At 38.2% G+C, this 20158-nt stretch overlaps 1 protein-coding gene across 1 annotated transcript in view; it reads right to left on the bottom strand.

The window, feature by feature from the left end:
- Positions 1–20158, bottom strand: part of STK33 (serine/threonine kinase 33) — a 96363-nt gene that overhangs the window by 9088 nt on the left and 67117 nt on the right. The window contains exon 11 of the mRNA XM_052652533.1: positions 6645–6842. Coding sequence (XP_052508493.1) covers positions 6645–6842 — 198 coding nt within the window. The remainder of the gene's footprint in view (positions 1–6644; positions 6843–20158) is intronic.

The raw sequence follows: 20158 nt of genomic DNA, 5'->3' as shown, positions 1-20158 counted from the left end.
ACATCTAAGCAATATGACTGTCAAACTGCTGAAAACCAAAGATAAAGAGAGAATCCTGAAAACATTCAGAGAAAAGCAACACATTACATACAGGAAAAGAACACTTCAAATTACCAATGACTTCTTATCAGAGAATCCGACACCAGAAGGCAGAAGAATAACATCTTTAGAGTGTGGACCAAAATTACCTGTCAAACCAGAACTCTGTAAACAGAGAAAATGTCCTTCAAAAATTAAGACAAAATAAAGACATCTTTAGATAAAAGAAAACTGAGAGCAAACATTCAATACAAGAAATGCAAAGGAAGTTCATCAGGTTGAAGAGAAACAATACTAGATACAGGAAGCACAGCTTTTCTGAAAGGAAAGATGATCAGAAATGGTAAGTACCTGGGTAAATATAAAAGACAATTTTCCTTTTAATTTCTTGGAAATAAGACTACTCAAAGCAAAAATTAAAACACTGTGTTGTAGGGTTGATAATTACATGTATGGAATACATGAGACAATTATAGCACAAAGGTAGGATAAGAGATGAATGGACCCAAATGAATACATTTGAATGGGAGCTTGTATACACCCGTGGTGGATTCATGTCAATGTATGGCAAAACCAATACAGTATTGTAAAGTAAAATAAAGTAAAAAGAAAAAAAAAAAAAGAAATTGAAGCAGTGTTTTTAAAACCCAACCCAATGGGTTGGTTCTCCATCAGGAAAAATATACATAGCATATACTAACAGGTATAATCTCTAAGGGGAGCTGAGCAAAAGCCAGGTTTGGGAGAGCAGGGAAATGATTTGAAAAGATTCACTACTATGTCCCTTCAATCATGGAAGTCTGGCTAAATCTGTGGTGAAACTCAAGTCTTACATAGGAGATTCTAATGGGAAAAGAAGTAGGGACAAAAGCCTTGTTGTTTATTGGAAGCCTATGAATCCAAACTAGCAAGTGGCTTTGCTGACAGCATTAGATCAAAGAACAACAGGCCAAAATTCATGTTAGCACAATTAATCATTTGTACCTGTATTAGCCAGCTACTGCTACAGCTATGCTACTGTGTTTGGGAGGTCTCCAGGTCCTATGATTCACTATGAAGACTCACAGAAACCAGCATAGAGCTGTACTCATTGCTATGATTTATTACAGTGAAAGGATGCAGAGCACTACTAGGAAGTGAAAAGACCCTTGAGGAGAAGTCCAGTGGAAACCATGTTCCAGCCTCTAAGAGTCCTCTCCCAGGAGTCACACAGGAAGCACTTAATTATCCCAGCAACAAGTTGTGACAACACATGTGAAAGGCTGCCAACCAGGGAAGCTCAGAGAGGCTCAACACCCAGCATTGTTATTGTGAGCTGGCCATGGGGGCATTCTCTGCCTAGCACCTACCAAAATTCCAGACTTCCAGAGGAAAAGCAGGTGGTCAGCATTAACTGTATTGTTTGTAAGGTTTAGGCACAACTAATCATTCTTATCAGTTAATAGTAGCTATCCCAAAATCTAAGTTCCCAAAAGCCAGCCAAGGGCCAACCTTGAAACCAGGCCTTTTTAAGGATAGCTGCTTAGGCTTGCTATGTTAACTCTTTTCTATCCAACTACATAAAAAAGAACTAGAAAAGTCTCAGTATGTTAAAACAATGAACATTAATTTTCACTTGGTGGTGCTAGGCTGGACTTCAGGTTTTGTACTGAGTTCCAAGTCTGTTCCACAGACCTTCATAATTCCAAGAACTGTGGCTTCTGTAGTTATGTTCTTCTCATGGCAGGTGGCCGAAATAAGAGCAAGCTAAATCATGCAAACGCTTTTATGGTCTCTGCTTATATCACACCTCAACATTCTGTTTGCTAAAGTCAGTAATATAGCTAAGACCAACATTAGTGAGATGAGAAACTATCCATCTACTCTAATAGGGAGAAAGGGTAGGAATGTACATATTCCTTACAGAGAGGTTTTAAATAATTGGGAAAAACAATCCAATCTACCACAGTGCCTTAGGGATCTTGCCAAACTGAGAGGGCAAGAGAGGCTGGAAGCATCACCTGATCACCTTTGAGAATGATATTTCTCAGTTTGTTCATTAGTTTAGGCCCACACCTCTGCCCAAAGGAGCCTTAAAGCAGACAAGAAAGAACATGCGATTTTAGCAATACTCTATGCAAGCTCTTTAAAGTGAAGTGAGAGTGTCAGTCTCTCAGTCACATCCAGCTCTTTAAGACCCCATGGATTGCAGCCTGTCAGTCCATGGGATTCTCCAGGGGATCTTCCCAACCCAGGATCGAACCTAGGTCTCCCACATTGCAGGCAGATTCTTTACCATCTGAGCCACAGGAAGCCATGCACGCTCTTTAGCAAAATAATAATAAAATTAATAATAGCTAACATTAATGTACTCTTACCATATGTCAGGAGTATTATATGCATGATTTCATTTACCTCTTGGTTGATGTCATTATTATTCCCATGTTAGATATGAGGAAACAGAGGCCAAGAGACTTGCCCAAGGTCCTAGAGCTTGTAAGTGGTGAAGCCAGGATTTGAATCTAGGCAGCCCAGAGCTAGAGCCTGTGCTTTTAACCAGTAGGACATTGTAAATGGAATGCTTTGGCACACATGCCAGATTGCAGTGCTTCAGGAATGGAGTATAAAAGTGTGCCCCAAACATGGAAGCACCACAAAACTTGCACATGATTCACAGGGGTTCCGGGAACTAAGATTTAATTTGTAACAACAGAAATTTTTATCCTACACTACTAAAATACTAAGAAAACTTGACTTTTTCCTCACAACAACAGGTCAATATACTACAAAGTTCAACCGTTTAATTTCAATCTTATTTAAATTCAAATATTCTTTGTCTTTGAAGAACTTCCAATGAACACATTGCATTGCTCAAAATAACTGTTCAAAGTTGCTAAAACACCTTGCCTTTCTATTTTCTAGACTGGATAAAAAAATATCTGATACACGTACCATTTCCTTGATTTTGTAAAGTCCATGTTTTCGGTCAAGAAAAATGATCACAAAAATTTTCCATTTTCACTAAATAAGTATATTCAAGACTGTGTTCAATAAGCAAATTAACAGCTAAGAAGTTTCGTCCTTATTAAGCGAGAATTCTATAATGCAAATATACTTTTGTTACATGCAGAGTTGCTAGTCGCTCCCTCTATGGTTATGGGGCTGTGCATTTTAATTACAGACCTTCATTTCTCCTCGATTGTTTTTTGAGCTTAATGAACAATGAAAGTAGTGTACTGCTTATCAGAAATCACTAAGGACTGAATGTGAAATGGCATGTTCCTGCAATAAGCAATAGTCTGCCAAGTGTCTCATTTAAAGATGAGTCAATGCTGCTATAGGAGTTAAACTCTTGGGTCTGCCTGATAGAGTAGATCAAGAACCCATTGTGGGGAATTTAGAGGGTTCCCAATAACACAGAACACTTTCTAGATGTACTCAGGCTGTAAAATACAAGATATATGAGAGAACACTTGTATCTTCAAAAAAATACACCTACCGAAAACAAACTAAAGGTTGAAAATGAAAATTAAAAAATGGACATTGCCAAATGCCAACTATTTGAAAATAAGTTTGAAATGGTGAAGTATAATATCTTCATCCAAACATGAACAATGAGGAGATACACAGTGTATTTTTCCATAATGCCCAGGGCATTTGGAACTAGGAAGATTTACCCAGAGAAAGAGGAAGGTGCTTAGTTCAAGTGTTTTTTGTTTTTGTTTTTAAATAATTCCTCACTTTTTCTGCTAGTTTTCCAAGTACTTTGTCACTTATCTAAAAAGTGTGATTACTCTCATTTGTGAGAATTACAAAATCAGGAGCTCTAAATGGATTTATCAGATTCTCCAGAAGAGAGACCAATGATACAATGGAAAGCAGGATCTGTGGCAATCTGCATTTACAGTAAAGCCAAATTTCAAGTATTTTAATGGAAAAAGAATCATATACATCTCTTTATAGTAAGTGTAAATATTTATCATATCAAATTATCCATATAATCTAATTTTAACAAATGAATTTTTCCCATGGGAAATATTTCAATATTATTAGAATGATTTTTAATAAAATTAAAGTTTCACTCTTAAGGATATTAGTTACTATATGAATCCTGCATGGACTCAAGACTAAATGGCCAATCCTATTTTCAGTTATCACTTTAGATCTTATTCTCTACTATTTGCTGTTAATGAAGATCTGGGGGGAAAAAGAAGTAATTTCTTAAACTCAATGTCAATGTAATTAATAAAGTGCATATTTATTCATAAAAATCCATGAAAAAAACTTAATATACAAGAGAAGATTTTCTTTTAAGGGGTAACACTCTTCAGAAAAACTCCCAAATGAGGTAAGGTATTCCTCCCAAGATGTCACAGCCAAAACCTAAGCACAGGAAAGTCCTTAAAGGACATCCAGGGCAAATTCCTACCCACTATGTAGAAATTCCTGGCACAGCATTTATAACAAGTAGTTTTCCAGAGTCTGCATGAATACGTTCAATGGCTGAAAGGTGAGGTTTACTATCCACAGTCCCGCCTGTGCTACTGCAGGTGAGCTCTGATTGTGGAAAAGCTCTTGTTGATAAGTAGAAATGTATATTCTTAAATTTTCAATCCACTGAGTCTGGTTCTAGCATCCATAAGCACCTCAAATTCCAATCCTTCTGTTCCCTAATTGGAAGTAGCTGAGAACATCACATTGAGAAGATCACGGCAAGTGTTATCCCTCTACTCTGATTCAAAGAGAGTGTAGGAGGAGAGCAGAGACGTGACAGAGCAATGAGAAAGGAGATGGAAGACAACCAAACATTTGGTTTACAAGGATATTTTATGTTCAGATTCAGTGAACATAAATATGATCCAAGACTACAAAAGATAATGTGTGTATGCATGTGTATGTCTGGATTTGTGTTTGTATATATGTGAGCATACACACATATATATATACTTGTATATATGCATATATGTAGATATATACACATATACAAGCTTCCCTGGTGGCTCAGCTGGTAAAGAATCCATCTGCAATACAGGAGACTGCCTGCAAGAGACCTGGGTTTGATCCCCGGGTCAGGAAGATCCTCTGGAAAAGGAAAAGGCAACCCACTCCAGTAATCTTGGTTGGGGTTTCCCATGGACAAAGGAGCCTGGTGGGTCCATGGGGTCACAAGAGTCAGACATGACTTAGCAACTAAATCATCACTACCATGTGTGAGTATATTGTTGATGCATGTGTGTAAAACATAATGTATGTGCATGAGAGTGTGTGAGTGTATGTGTGTATGTATATATGTGTGAGTATGTTTATATATGTGTGTGTGTGCATGTACGTGTGTATAAAATTCCAAGTCAGCTAACAAGAAATTTTTCAAACTATGTTCAATGAGGAAATGCAAACATGGGTTTTTAGGATATTATTTTTAACAAGAATACCAAATACACACAGCTGCCAAGCACTGCAGGAGTTGTTGACAGACTGGAGAGGGTGAAAGGGATTCAATAACCTTATGTTTACATTACATAAAAATATGGCTATTTCAAAATGTCTAAATAATTCAATGTTAAGCCTATTATCTAGACATTTGCTATCAACTAGACAAAGAAATTCCCAATGCATAAATAAAAATCAACCAGATCACTCTACTGGGTCTCTTTCCTCAAGTTTCTGACAGAATTTGTGGCAGGGCAGGTGCAGACAGCCATGCTGTACCTTGCTGACTGTGGGTCAGGATTTACCCTTCAGTCCCTCTCTCCACTCTGCCCGTCTCTAGGTCTCAGAGAACTGAAAAGCAGCAACTCCTCATAAGAAGTGGGATGCCTGGAGGTAAACCTGGCCCCCAGTGGCAAGATGTTCCATCATTAAAGAAGAGCTCAAACATGCTGATTAGACTTCAAGATGAGAATGAGAACAAACATACAGAAAATTTTTCCTCAAACACAGAAACAAAAGAAAAGAGGATGTGGGTAAATTGTCAGGATATTGAGTTGGTAGAATGCAATCTAGAATTAACCAAATGTTGCTAGATTTCATTCACCAAAAACAATAAAACTATATCTAATAAAGTAAAATAGTAAGCCTATACAAACAATTTCAGGTATCATAAAATTGGAAATGACTAACTAATGTAATAGTAATTTTTGAAGTAATACATAAACCCATTCCAAATTGTATAATCTGGTAAAAAACATACATTATTCATTGTGACCCATTAGCCAAATCTGGCACACCACCTGTCTGTAAAGTTTCGCTGGAACACTCATTTGTTGTCTATGCCTGTGTTCATGCTATAATATCAGCATTGAGAAGTTGTGACAGAGACTATTATGGCCTACAAAGCCTAAAATATTCACTATTTGTTAAAGAGAAAGTTTGCAGACCCCTCCCCTATATAATCACGGATCTTAAAATAAGCAACTAGGCCACATCACTAAATCATGCTAGTTTCAAGCTTTACTTTCTTTATCATGCAGGTCTCTTTTGTTACAAACCATTACAATCCAACAGCAAAAAAGAGTTGCAAAAATGTTCCAAGTGTTGTGAAGGTATTTTACAGTTTGGAGAAATGAAACAATTGTTTTTCCTACCTGTTTTGTTGGTTCTTCCTATGTTTTGTTGGGTCTTCCTACCTGTTTTCCTTCCTCTTCATCTGAAGAGTTACTGACATCAGGGACATTTCGGCTGGGTTTGTAAACTTTCAACTCCTCTTGTCCAGACCTGCTGTCTCTTTGGTCTGTTGTGCTTTCCTCATCACTTTCTGGGTTATTTTTCCATTCTTTCATCATTTCTAACACATTGGTTGGTCTCGCTGAAGAAAGTGTATTGCCCTAATATTAAATGACAAATTTTTGGTGTTATAAACAGTTTAAAAAATTGAAGACTCTTACATATATCAGTAATATAATCTCACAAATTCACTAAGTCACATGGAAAAATTATAATATTGAATAAATAGCAAAACTTCTGATGCCCTTTTGAGAATACTCCTTGAACTGACATGTCTCAGACCTCTTCACTAATACTTTTTACAATATACCAAAATTTAGGGGTGGGAGAATATTCAGTTTCAAAAGAATAATACAGCATGCTTGTGCAAAAGAACAGTAGATAGGGCAAGTCCCGGGAATCCAAAGACCCCCTTATAGCTCTGTTCTTAGAAAATTAATAAGAAACTGAAAGAATGAAAGAAGTTGTCCAAAGTCTACTGGGTTCAACACTAAGCATAAGCCTGTGTGTACATGTGTGTTAGTCACTCAGTCATGTCTGACTCTGCAACCCCATAGACCGTAGCCCACCAGACTCCTCTGACCATGGAACTCTCCAGGCCAGAATATTGGAATGGGTTGCCATTCCCTTCTCTAGGGGATCTTCCCTACCCAGGGACTGAACCTGGGTCTCCTGCATTGCAGGCAGATTCTTTACCCTCTGAGTTACCAGGGAAGCCCTATGGGTGAGTCTACATAACATCAAAATGTCTAGGTAGAAAATCTAAGTTCAGCTGATTAGTCTGGTATTGTATCCAAGAATAAAGATGTTCGACTTGAAAGCTCTTAGTTGACTGGAAGATTTAAATATAATGTGACCATTTGATTATAATGTACTCTATGCACTGTTTAATTCCAGATCTGAGTAGCTCATACCAAAATTAACCACTTAATATTAGCTATATTTTTCTCAAATAAAATATTCCATCTAATGCCAGGAAATGCATGAATGCAGTCTCACAGGGCTCCTGCTAGACTAGTTATGCCTTAAATATTTTTGCTCCTAATGCAGACTAGTAGAGAAAGTCTGGACAAGAAGTTTGGATCACATTTAGATTAAAGACAGAAAGTTTAGGCATGAGCACAACTATGGCGTGATTCTAAATTGATTTGACATGTGAATGGATTGAAGCATTAAGCAACAGGGATACAGAGTAGTATACAGCCAAGCACTTTAAGGGCAGCCATCTGAGTACACTGTGGAGGATTTGCAGAGCTTAATAAATTCAGGGTTAAAGACACAGACAAATACAAAGCATGGAATCAGTTCAGTTCAATTCAGTTCAGTCGCTCAGTCGTGTCCGACTCTTTGTGACCCCATGAATCACAGCACGCCAGGCCTCCCTGTCCATCACCATCTCCCGGAGTTCACTCAGACTCACGTCCATCGAGTCCGTGATGCATTCCAGCCATCTCATCCTCTGTCGTCCCCTTCTCCTCTTGCCCCCAATCCCTCCCAGCATCAGAGTCTTTTCCAATGAGTCAATTCTTCGCATGAGGTGGCCAAAGTACTGGAGTTTCAGCTTTAGCATCATTCCTTCCAAAGAAATCCCAGGGCTGATCTCTTTCAGAATGGACTGGTTGGATCTCCTTGCAGTCCAAGGGACTCTCAAGAGTCTTCTCCAACACCACAGTTCAAAAGCATCAATTCTTCGGTGCTCAGCCTTCTTCACAGTCCAACTCTCACATCCATACATGACCACAGGAAAAACCATAGCCTTGACTAGACGGACCTTAGTCGGCAAAGTAATGTCTCTGCTTTTGAATATACTATCAAAGTTGGTCATAACTTTTCTTCCAAGGAGTAAGCATCTTTTAATTTCATGGCTGCAGTCACCATCTGCAGTGATTTTGGAGCCCCCCAAAATAAAGTCTGACACTGTTTCCACTGATTCCCCACCTATTTCCCATGCAGTGATGGGGCCGGATGCCATGATCTTCGTTTTCTGAATGTTGAGCTTTAGGCCAACTTTTTCGCTCTCCTCTTTCACTTTCATCAAGAGGCTTTTTAGCTCCTCTTCACTTTCTGCCATAAGGGTGGTGTCATCTGCATATCTGAGGTTATTGATATTTCTCCCGGCAATCTTGATTCCAGCTTGTGTTTCCTCCAGTCCAGCATTTCTCATGATGTACTCTGCATAGAAGTTCAATAAGCAGGGTGACAATATACAGCCTTGACGTACTCCTTTTCCTATTTGGAACCAGTCTGTTGTTCCATGTCCAGTTCTAACTGTTGCTTCCGGGCCTGCATACAGATTTCTCAAGAGGCAGGTTAGGTGGTCTGGTATTCCCATCTCTTGAAGAATTTTCCACAGTTTCTTGTGATCCACACAGTCACAGGCTTTGGCATAGTCAATAAAGCAGAAATAGATGTTTTTCTGGAACTCTCTTGCTTTTTCCATGATCCAGTGGATGTTGGCAATTTGATCTCTGGTTCCTCTGCCTTTTCTAAAACCAGCTTGAACATCAGGAAGTTCACGGTTCATGTATTGCCGAAGCCTGGCTTGGAGAATTTTGAGCATTATTTTACTAGCATGTGAGATGAGTGCAATTGTGCGGTAGTTTGAGCATTCTTTGGCATTGCCTTTCTTTGAGATTGGAATGAAAACGGACCTTTTCTGGTCCTGTGGCCACTGCTGAGTTTTCCAAATTTGCTGGCATATAGAGTGCAGCACTTTCACAGCATGATCTTTCAGGATTTGAAATAGCTCAACTGGAATTCCATCACCTCCACTAGCTTTGTTCGTAGTGATGCTTTCTAAGGCCCACTTGACTTCACATTCTAGGATGTCTGGCTCTAGATTAGTGATCACACCATCGTGATTATCCGGGTTGTGAAGATCCTTTTTGTACAGTTTTTCTGTGTATTCTTGCCATCTCTTCTTAATATCTTCTGCTTCTGTTAGGTCCATACCATTTCTGTCCTTTATCGAGCCCATCTTTGTATGAAATGTTCCCTTGGTATCTAATTTTCTTGAAGAGATCTCTAGTCTTTCCCATTCTGTTGTTTTCCTCTATTTCTTTGCACTGATCACTGAAGAAGGCTTTCTTATCTCTTCTTGCTATTCTTTGAAACTCTGCATTCAGATGCTTATATCTTTCCTTTTCTCCTTGGCTTTTTGCTTCTTTTCTTTTCACAGCTATTTGTAAGGCTTCCCCAGAGAGCCATTTTGCTTTTTTGCATTTCTTTTCCATGGGGATGGTCTTGATCCCTGTCTCCTGTACAATATCACGAACCTCATTCCATAGTTCATCAGGCACTCTATCTATCAGATCTAGGCCCTTAAATCTATTTCTCACTTCTACTGGATAATCATAAGGGATTTGACTGAGGTCATACCTGAATGGTCTAGCGGTTTTCCCTGTTTTCTTCAATTTCAGTCTGAATTTGGTAATAAGGAGTTCATGATCTGAGCCACAGTCAGCTCCTGGTCTTGTTTTTGTTGACTGTATAGAGCTTCTCCATCTTTAATATAATCAATCTGATTTCAGTGTTAACCATCTGGTGATGTCCATGTGTGAGGATCATTATGCAATTCACTCCCTGTCGTTCTTCAACGTTATCCTTTTTAAAGAAGATCTATATTCTTACCACTTTCACAGCATCCTACCTTTGGTTGCACTTCTGCAGCCTCTACCCATTTACTGCTAGAATACCCTTACCATGCCTTCTGCCAACCCCTAGCCTACACTTCTTTCGAGGCCTAAGTTCTCTGTTAAGTATCCCAGAACTTCCAAAGATGTCATCAACTTAAACGAAGCACAGATGAAGACTCAGACCAAAAAGGGACTGAAATTGTTTAGAACAGTCGACAGTCTCAGAGGTCTCGTCTGAATGATTTCTGATCTCCAGGGTTCTGTCAACAGTCCTGCTTTACCCCAGTGATTCATCTGGCCTCTATTATAACTTCCTGGCTTCACTGCAACCTTGAACACTAATCACAGTGTCCAGGCTCATAGAATACCAGTACACACAACTTTGCCTTGAACTTCAATCTCTCATTAGAAAACAGAAATAATCTCACACATCTAGGTCTGTAGTCCTAGTCCTCAACTGCCCTTCCCTGATAAACTCCACAAGGTAACTCTCTGGATCCACAGTAGTTATTGATGGTGCTTACCCAACATTCCTGTCCTCAAGGCACATATTAGAATCTTGCCTCTCTACTTCCTTTGAGACATGACCATATGACTTGTTTTGATCAGTGAAAACGTGATTTGAAATAGTGTATATCACTTCTAGACAGAAACTTTGAAAGCTTGTGGTTTACATGTTCTCAATACCTGCATTAGTAACAATAGAAGCACAGAGACAGAGTTCCCTCAGCCTGCGTCCCTGAGTGAAGACAAAGGGAAACAGAACTTGCTTCCCTCCTCCAAGCCAATGTGCCATGGAAGGCGTCAAGAACACTGAGATTTGGGTCATTTGTTACCACAGCATGATCTAGCCTGTCCTGATATAGGTAGACAGAAGATAAAATTTACATTCTGTGAGTCACCTCCAAAAAGCCCAAAAGAATGGGCTCACTGTACAATCAGCATACCCAACAAAACTGTAATTACTACAGAAATCATATGCAATCAGTACCATGTGATAGCCAATTTATTTAGGCAGTATTGGCTTTGCACAGCCCTGATATGCATGAATTTCAGTCATCATGAATTAGTTAAATAGTATCAGTCACCCAGCAACACAGTTCAAATTTTAGTCACTATGGTACGATAACTATCATTGCATAAAGTTCAAACTTCACTGCGAGCTCTTCAATACACCATCACCATGTAATTACAGATATGCATCATGGCCAGTGACCAGTCATGTCTATTGGTGACTGGACACCATCCATCAGCTACTCAGTTCACACACAGACAGCAATGTTTACAGTTGTGTTGCCTCTTTGTCTCCCAGGTAATTTGCCAACAAAGATGAAACTGCAACAAAGAAACTAAAGTGATAATACTGGAAGTAAAATCTGAATCAAATGTAAATGGAGTAATAGAAGAAATAGCTGACCGTGAGAATGTTGACACTGTCACTGAAAGAATCCAGATGTGCAACCAAAGGAACTTAGTAAGGCAAACTTAGCAGCATAAATGAGGAAGGATGAAGATACTTCAGAGAATACGGTGCCCACAAAAAACAAATTTAAAGAATTTTCAGAGATATTTCATGACATTGGAAAGACAAAGGATACCATGTTACAAGTTAATCCAAGCTTGTAAAACACTATGACAATTTGCCAAGGCATAAAAAAGATATTTCCCTCTGTATTATAAAAAGGTAAGCATTCTTTAAACTAATCTTGATAACTTTTTAACCAAAAAATAAGATACTTTAATTCTCAATATTTCTAATGTTTTAAATTACAGTGCAAAAAAAAATAGCTTTACTTTTGTCTCATTCCCTTTATTTATTTATAACTAACAGGGAGTTTTTTTTAATATTTAACAAAAATTTAAAGGGCATGGATCATAATTTTTCCCATTGATTATTAAAATCATTTTTCACAGCTTCAATATACACTATCTTTATGGTTCTGCACTACTGTGTAAAGCAAGAACTACCTGTACTATCTTGAACCTGCATTTCTAGCAATCTTTCAAACACTTGGTTTACATACACACACATACACACACACACACACACACACACACAACCACACACCCCCCCAAGAGCTTGGTGACTGACACGCTACAAGTCTATAGTAGAGGAACTTAGTATTCAAAGAAATGATCCTATTTCTTATTTCAAAGAGACTGGGGAGAAAAGCAAAAGATCCAGAACAGGAACATTATCCCCTCAAAAACACTCCACTTATTTATAAAATTTTAACTATTTGCTTCCTATATCTGCTTGTGATAGCAAACAGGGCACAAGCAGTGGTATGGACTCCACACTTTCTCTCTTGTCTAAAGTCCATCCAATAACTTACTAGACTCCCTGTTTCCCGCTTGCTAGCAGTTGAAGGAAAAACTGCATCAAATACTTGCACTGATCAGATGATTAAGTGGCCCAGGGCTGCGTGTCATGAGCCTTCTAGGCTGAAGAGAAATTATACATGAATCAACCAAAGAAAAACTGGTATAATTTTAGGGTAGACACTGCAGATTGTAGAGATACCTCACCATCAGAACAGTAACTTCTGAACTCCCTTTATTGGCTGTGTTCAGGAAGTCACGCCCCAAACTTATCAACCATGAAACAGCAAATAGCAAGAACTCAGCAGTAATAGGCTGATAATCTGAGGCTATCATAAGTAGAAAACCAACCTTTTGGTTAACAAATTTCCACTTGTTTAACTAACAGCTTGAGATTATTTTATTTCGAAAAGCTAGAAAGCTGAACATTCATAGAGGAGAAGTTTGGTCAAATACCAATATTTGGACTTAATATCTGAGTAGGCAGGTCCTACAAATAGAGACCCAAGCGTACATCCTCATCTAACAAAATTTGCCTTTTCAAGGATAGAGCCTATTGGTATTTTGTAAATAATAAATATTTAATACATATTTTTAAATGAATGAATAATATGTATGAGTTGGGATAAGATGGTATAAAACATAAAATAAGCTAAGCTAAAAGGAAACATTCTGGGACTTTATAGTCTTTATTTTCTACTTTTCATAAATAGCTAGAACACTTTACTGAGGGATAAAATTTTTTCAATAGGAAAATGGAATGCTGCTGCTGCTTAATTGCTCAGTTGTGTCTGACTCCTTGCAACCCTATGCACTGTAAACTGTGAGGCTTCTCTGTCCATGGGATCCTCCAGGCGAGAATACTGGAGTAGATTGCCATTCCCTTCTCCAGGAGATCTTCCCAACCCAGGGATAAGCCCAGGTCCTCCCACATTTCAGGCAGATTCTTTACCACCAGGAAAATGGAACAGTCACTTTATAAAAAAGCACATAAAAGGATGCTCAACTTTACAAAATTAATAAAATCCAAATCAAAACAATGAGTTACCAATTTATACCTAATAGATGGACATAAATTTAAGTTTGATGATTCTCTTGGTGAGGGTGTGGGGAAACAGGTTTCTCATTTACTTGCTTTTTATGGGAGGATTAGTCAGTTATAAACCATCAAAATGTGTAAAGCACACTCTCAGAGATCAGTAGTTCAACTTTTAAGAATTTATCCTATATGCTGACACAGTATACAAATGTATATTTACAAGAACATTTGTGGCACCACTGTCTGTAATAGAAAAGGCCTGAAACAGTTTAAATATTTCATATTCAGAAGGGAAACATAATAGAAATAAATAAAATAATAAATTTATATAAAATTATAAAATAATAAAATAATCCATGGTTTTGGATACAATGCTGCTTTTTTTAAAAAAGAATAAGGAAATCATCCCAAAATACATTCGATGAAAAAGAAAAGTTTATGTAATGTAAATTCATTTGTGAAAAGTGGATGCCAAAAATTATACAGAATGTATTTAAAAGAACACATAAGAGATTTAACAATGGTTATCTTTAATAAGAGGGAATGAGGGAATAGAGGGAAAAAGTTATTTTTCCTGCTTTGTTTACCATTCAAATCATTTACCAAGGGTAATGGCAACTATTTGGAGAAGGCAATGGCAACCCACTCCAGTACTCTTGCCTGGAAAATCCCATTGACGAAGGAGCCTGGCAGGCTGCTGTCCATGGGGTTGCTAAGAGTTGGGCACAACTGAGTGACTTCCCTTTCACTTTTTACTTTCATGCGTTGGAGACGGAAATGGCAACCCACTCCAGTGTTCTTGCCTGGAGAATCCCAGGGACAGAGGAGCCTAGTGGACTGCCATCTATGGGGTCGCACAGAGTCGGACATGACTGAAGTGACTTAGCAGTAGCAGCAATGGCAACTATTATATGACTAATAATTAATATAAATTATATAGGAAAGAAACAATGTTTAAGTCATAGGACTGATGGCACCCAAAATCACTAAACATGCCCTAATGGGTCTCAGTGAGTCCAAGGCAGCAGTGGAGAAAGGTAATAATGGATCACTAAAGTAAGCAAGGGAGAAGGCAATGGCACCCCACTCCAGTACTCTTGCCTGGAAAACTCCACGGACGGAGGAGCCTGGTAGGCTGCAGTCCATGGGGTCGCTAAGAGTCGGACACAACTGAGCGAATTCCCTTTCACTTTTCTTTCACACTTTGGAAAGGAAATGGAAACCCACCCCAGTGTTCTTGCCTGGAGACTCCCAGGGATGGGGGAGTCTGGGTGGGCTTCCGTTTATGGGGTCGCACGGAGTCGGACAGGACTGAAGCGACTTAGCAGCAGCAGCAGCAAAGTAAGCAAGTGCACCACTTAAAAGTTTTTCCTAACAGTCACCTCAGTGATTTTGTTTTCACAAGTAGAACAAATATGAAAATAGACAAGGTTGGTGCTGATACTCCTGTTCTTTAAGAGGAAACAGCCTGAGAAATTGAGTAATTTACCCTTATACCAAAAGTGCATTTCCAATTGTCTGCCAAGAATTTCTAGCTAGAGGTGCTGCTGAGCCTTCAATACTGTAATGTATACTTGAAAGCTGCTAAAAGGATAGATCTTTATTTTATTTTATTTTATTTTTATTTTTACTTTATTTTACTTTATAATACTGTATTGGTTTTGCCATACATTGACATGAATCCACCACGGGTGTACATGCGTTCCCAAACATGAACCCCCCTCCCATCTCCCTCCCCATAACATCCCTCTGGGTCATCCCCTTGCACCAGCCCCAAGCATGCTGTATCCTGAATCGGACATAGACTGGCGATTCGATTCTTACATGATAGTACACGTTTCAATGCCATTCTCCCAAATCATCCCACCCTCTCCCTCTGAGTCCAAAAGTCCACTATACACATCTGTGTCTTTTTTGCTGTCTTGCATACAGGGTCATCATTGCCATCTTTCTAAATTCCATATATATGTGTTAGTATACTGTATTGGTGTTTTTCTTTCTGGCTTACTTCACTCTGTATAGTCAGCTCCAGTTTCATCCATCTCATCAGAACTGATTCAAATGTATTTTTTTTAATGGCTGAGTAATACTCCATTGCGTAAAGTTTCTATCACAATAAAAACATTAATCTATGCGAGGTGATGGATGTATTAACTAAACTTATTGTGATTAGCATTTCATAATATATATATAAAATCATTGTTATACATCTTAAATTTATATGTCAATTATATCTCAATAAAGCTAGAAAAATGAAAACAGACTCAATATATTCCAAACCAACATTCTTCAGACTGGAGTATGTAGTGTGTACCTGCCTGTAGAAGGAGACTTCATATGGCCTGTGGGGGCAGGGACAGTTTGCAGGGAATCAGTTTCAAGACCCTCAATTTCTAATGATCTCTTTTTTTTTTTTTTTCACACCTGCTTGAGCAAGGATATGCAGCAATTCTTTTCATGTTCTCTTCTTAAGTCACCTTCTTATAATGCTTATTACTGTACATACATTTATTTGTGTATGTGACAAAGGCTTACATCTAAAATATGTAACCAACTTCTATAAATCAATACATTTTAAAAAGAAATAGAAAATGGGAGAAAGATTTGAACAGACATTTCATAAAAAAAGATATTCAAAGACCAATTAGCATAAATAAATAAGCATAAATATGAAACATGACCAATTTCATTTGTCATTTGGGAAACACAGATTAAAACCACAATGAGATACCATTATATATCTACCAAAGTATCTAAATTAAAAATACTAACTATACCAAGCTATGAACAAAGCTAGTGGAGGTGATGGAATTCCAGTTGAGCTGTTTCAAATCCTGAAAGATGATGCTGTGAAAGTGCTGCACTCAATATGCCAGCAAATTTGGAAAACTCAGCAGTGGCCACAGGACCAGAAAAGGTCTGTTTTCATTCCAATCTCAAAGAAAGGCAATGCAAAAGAATGCTCAAACTACCACACAATTGCACTCATCTCACACGCTAGTAAAGTAATGCTCAAAATTCTGCAAGCTAGGCTTCAGCAATACGTGAACCGTGAACTCCCTAATGTTTAAGCTGGTTTTAGAAAAGGCAGAGGAACCAGAGATCAAATTGCCAACATCCACTGGATCATGGAAAAAGCAAGAGAGTTCCAGAAAAACATCTATTTCTGCTTTATTGACTATGCCAAAGCCTTTGACTGTGTGGATCACAATAAACTGTAGAAAATTCTGAAAGAGATGGGAATACCAGACCACCTAACCTGCCTCTCGAGAAATCTGTATGCAGGCCCGGAAGCAACAGTTAGAACTGGACACCAACAGACTGGTTCCAAATAGGAAAAGGAGTACGTCAAGGCTGTATATTGTCACCCTGCTTATTGAACTTCTATGCAGAGTACATTATGAGAAACGCTGGACTGGAAGAAACACAAGCTGGAATCAAGACTGCCGGGAGAAATATCAATAACCTCAGATATGCAGATGACACCACCCTTATGGCAGAAAGTGAAGAGGAACTAAAAAGCCTCTTGATGAAAGTGAAAGAGGAGAGCGAAAAAGCTGGCTTAAAGCTCAACATTCAGAAAACGAAGATCATGGCATCTGGTCCCATCACTTCATGGGAAATAGATGGGGAAACAGCGGAAACAGTGTCAGACTTTATTTCTGGGGGCTCCAAAATCACTGCAGATGGTGACTGCAGCCATGAAATTAAAAGATGCTTACTCCTTGGAAGAAAAGTTATGACCAACCTAGATAGTATATTCAAAAGCAGAGACATTACTTTGCCGACTAAGGTCCATCTAGTCAAGGCTATGGTTTTTCCAGTGGTCGTGTATGGATGTGAGAGTTGGACTGTGAAGAAGGCTGAGCGCCGAAGAATTGATGCTTTTGAACTGTGGTGTTGGAGAAGACTCTTGAGAGTCCCTTGGACTGCAAGGAGATCCAACCAGTCCATTCTGAAAGAGATCAGCCCTGGGATTTCTTTGGAAGGAATGATGCTAAAGCTGAAACTCCAGTACTTTGGCCACCTCATGCGAAGAGTTGACTCACTGGAAAAGACTCTGATGCTGGGAGGGATTGGGGGCAGGAGGAGAAGGGGACGACCGAGGATGAGATGGCTGGAATGCATCACGGACTCGATGGACATGAGTCTGAGTGAACTCCGGGAGATGGTGATGGACAGGGAGGCCTGGCGTGCTGTGATTCATGGGGTCACAAAGAGTCGGACATGACTGTGTGACTGAACTGAACAATACCAAGCACTGGAGAGGATGGGGAGCAACACTAGAACTCTCACACCATTGCTGGTGAGTGGCACAAAGTGCACTTAGGAAAAAGGAACAAAAGAACTTTCTGGTGGGGGTAGAAATGTTCTGTATTTTGTTCTGGGCAGTGGTTACACAAAAGTATACATATATAAAAATTCATCAGCTAAACTCTTAAAATCTGTCTATTTTACACTAGGTAAATTATATCTTAATAAAACTATGATTACTATAAAAATAAATTTCATAGCTTCATTGATATTATTACATGTAGCTCAACCATTTCACAGTTGTAAAATATTCCATTGTCAGACTATATCACAATTTATTCATTCTCTAGGAAGAGGGAATTTGGGGTGACTCTGGGTTTTTTGCTCCTATAAACACTTCTACAAATATTACTGTGTATGTCTCCAAGGGTATATATGTAGAAGAACTCCTTGGGTATATTCTTAGAAATTAAGTTTCTTGGTATAGAGTATGTGAATGGCTAACTTTAATAGATAATGTTTTTCAAAACATTTTCAAACCCTTTTTCCAAAGTAGTTGTACCAGTGTACTCTCACCAGCAACGATTTAAAGAGACTCTTTATCTGCATCTCTTCCAAAACCTTTTACTGTCAGACTTTTTAATTTTTAGTTTATCTCACTGAAGTCCTGATTTGTATTTCCCTGATCACTAATGAAACTGAACATCTCATTGCATGTTCATTAGCCAAATGTAGGTCCTTGTTTGTAAAAATGTCTGGTCCTGTCCAGTTGCTTGTCCATTTTCTACTAGGCGGTTGGTCTGCTTCGTATTGATTTGTAAGCAACACTGAGATTTCATGATATTAATTTTTTCTTGGTTATTTGGGTTACAAAAGCCTTCTCCTAGTCTATAATCTATCATCTTTCCCTAAAATGCTGTTTTATGAATAGAAGTTCTAAAGATTAATGTAAGTCAAGTTTATTCCTCATTTCTTTTATGTTAATAACTTTGGGTTTCACCTATATTTACACTAAAAGTTAAATGTAAATTTTTATTATTTAAGTCCTTGACTGATTAGAAGTTGACTTTTGTCTACCATGTGAGATAGGAACCCAATTTCTTTCTCTTCCTGTGGACAGCCATTTATTTGAACTCCAGTTATTGAATAATCTCTTTTTTCCACTGATGCACCATACTACCACTGTCATAAATGTTCCAGACATGTATGGATATGTTTCTACACTTTCTATTTTATTCTACTGGTCAATTTGCTTACTACTATATCATTATCACACTGTGCTAACTAAATAGTCTTATTTTCTTGTTACAGCAAAATACTCAAAAAAGCCTTGGCTATTTTTGACCCTCTGTACTTCACTATAAATTTTAGGGTTGTGAAAAGAGGAATTTTGATTGGATTTGCATTGTATATGCACATCAATATGAGGAAATAAATTTTTATGATATTTAGTCTCTTGACCTAAATTATGGTATATATTTATACTTGAGTTCTTCTTCAATGTTTTCCCATAAAATTTCATAACTTTCCTCAAAGAAGCCTTACAAATCTAATGCTGCATTTCTAGAAATTATAAATTTGTGAATACAGTTTTACATGTCTTCCTTTTTTTGCATTTTATATTGTTGGTTGCTAGTGAAAAGAAGTGCAATCAACTTTGCATATCAATTTCTTTTCCCCAGTTTTACTGAGGTATAATTAGTATATAGGGCTTCCAGGTGGCACAGCGGTAAAGAATCCTCATGCCAATGCAGGAGAAGCAAGAGCTGTGGGTGTGATCCCTGGGTCAGGAAGATCCCCTGGAGTAGGAAATGGCAACCTGCTCCAGTATTCTTGCCTGCAGGATTCCATGGACAAAGAAGCCTGGTGGGCTACAGCCCATGGATCACAAAGAGTTGGACATGACTGAATGAGCACACACACACACAGTTGGTATACAACACTGTGTAAGTTTAAGGTGTACAATGTATTGATTTGACACTCTTATTTATTGATGTATACCATCCTTAAATCCAGCTATCTTTCTTAGCTCTCTTATTATTATAAGAGTTTGTCTAGTCATTTGTATATTACTACAAATAATAAAAGTTTTATTTCTGCTTTCCAATTCTCATGACTTTATTTTCCTTGTCTTAGACGAAGATCAACAATATTGAAAAAACTACTA

The sequence above is a fragment of the Budorcas taxicolor genome, chromosome 15, assembly GCF_023091745.1.
Source record: "Budorcas taxicolor isolate Tak-1 chromosome 15, Takin1.1, whole genome shotgun sequence".
In the NCBI taxonomy this organism is placed as follows: Eukaryota; Metazoa; Chordata; class Mammalia; order Artiodactyla; family Bovidae; genus Budorcas; species Budorcas taxicolor.
Note: the sequence above shows the minus strand (reverse complement) of the source record. Positions and strands in the feature narration are given on the sequence as shown.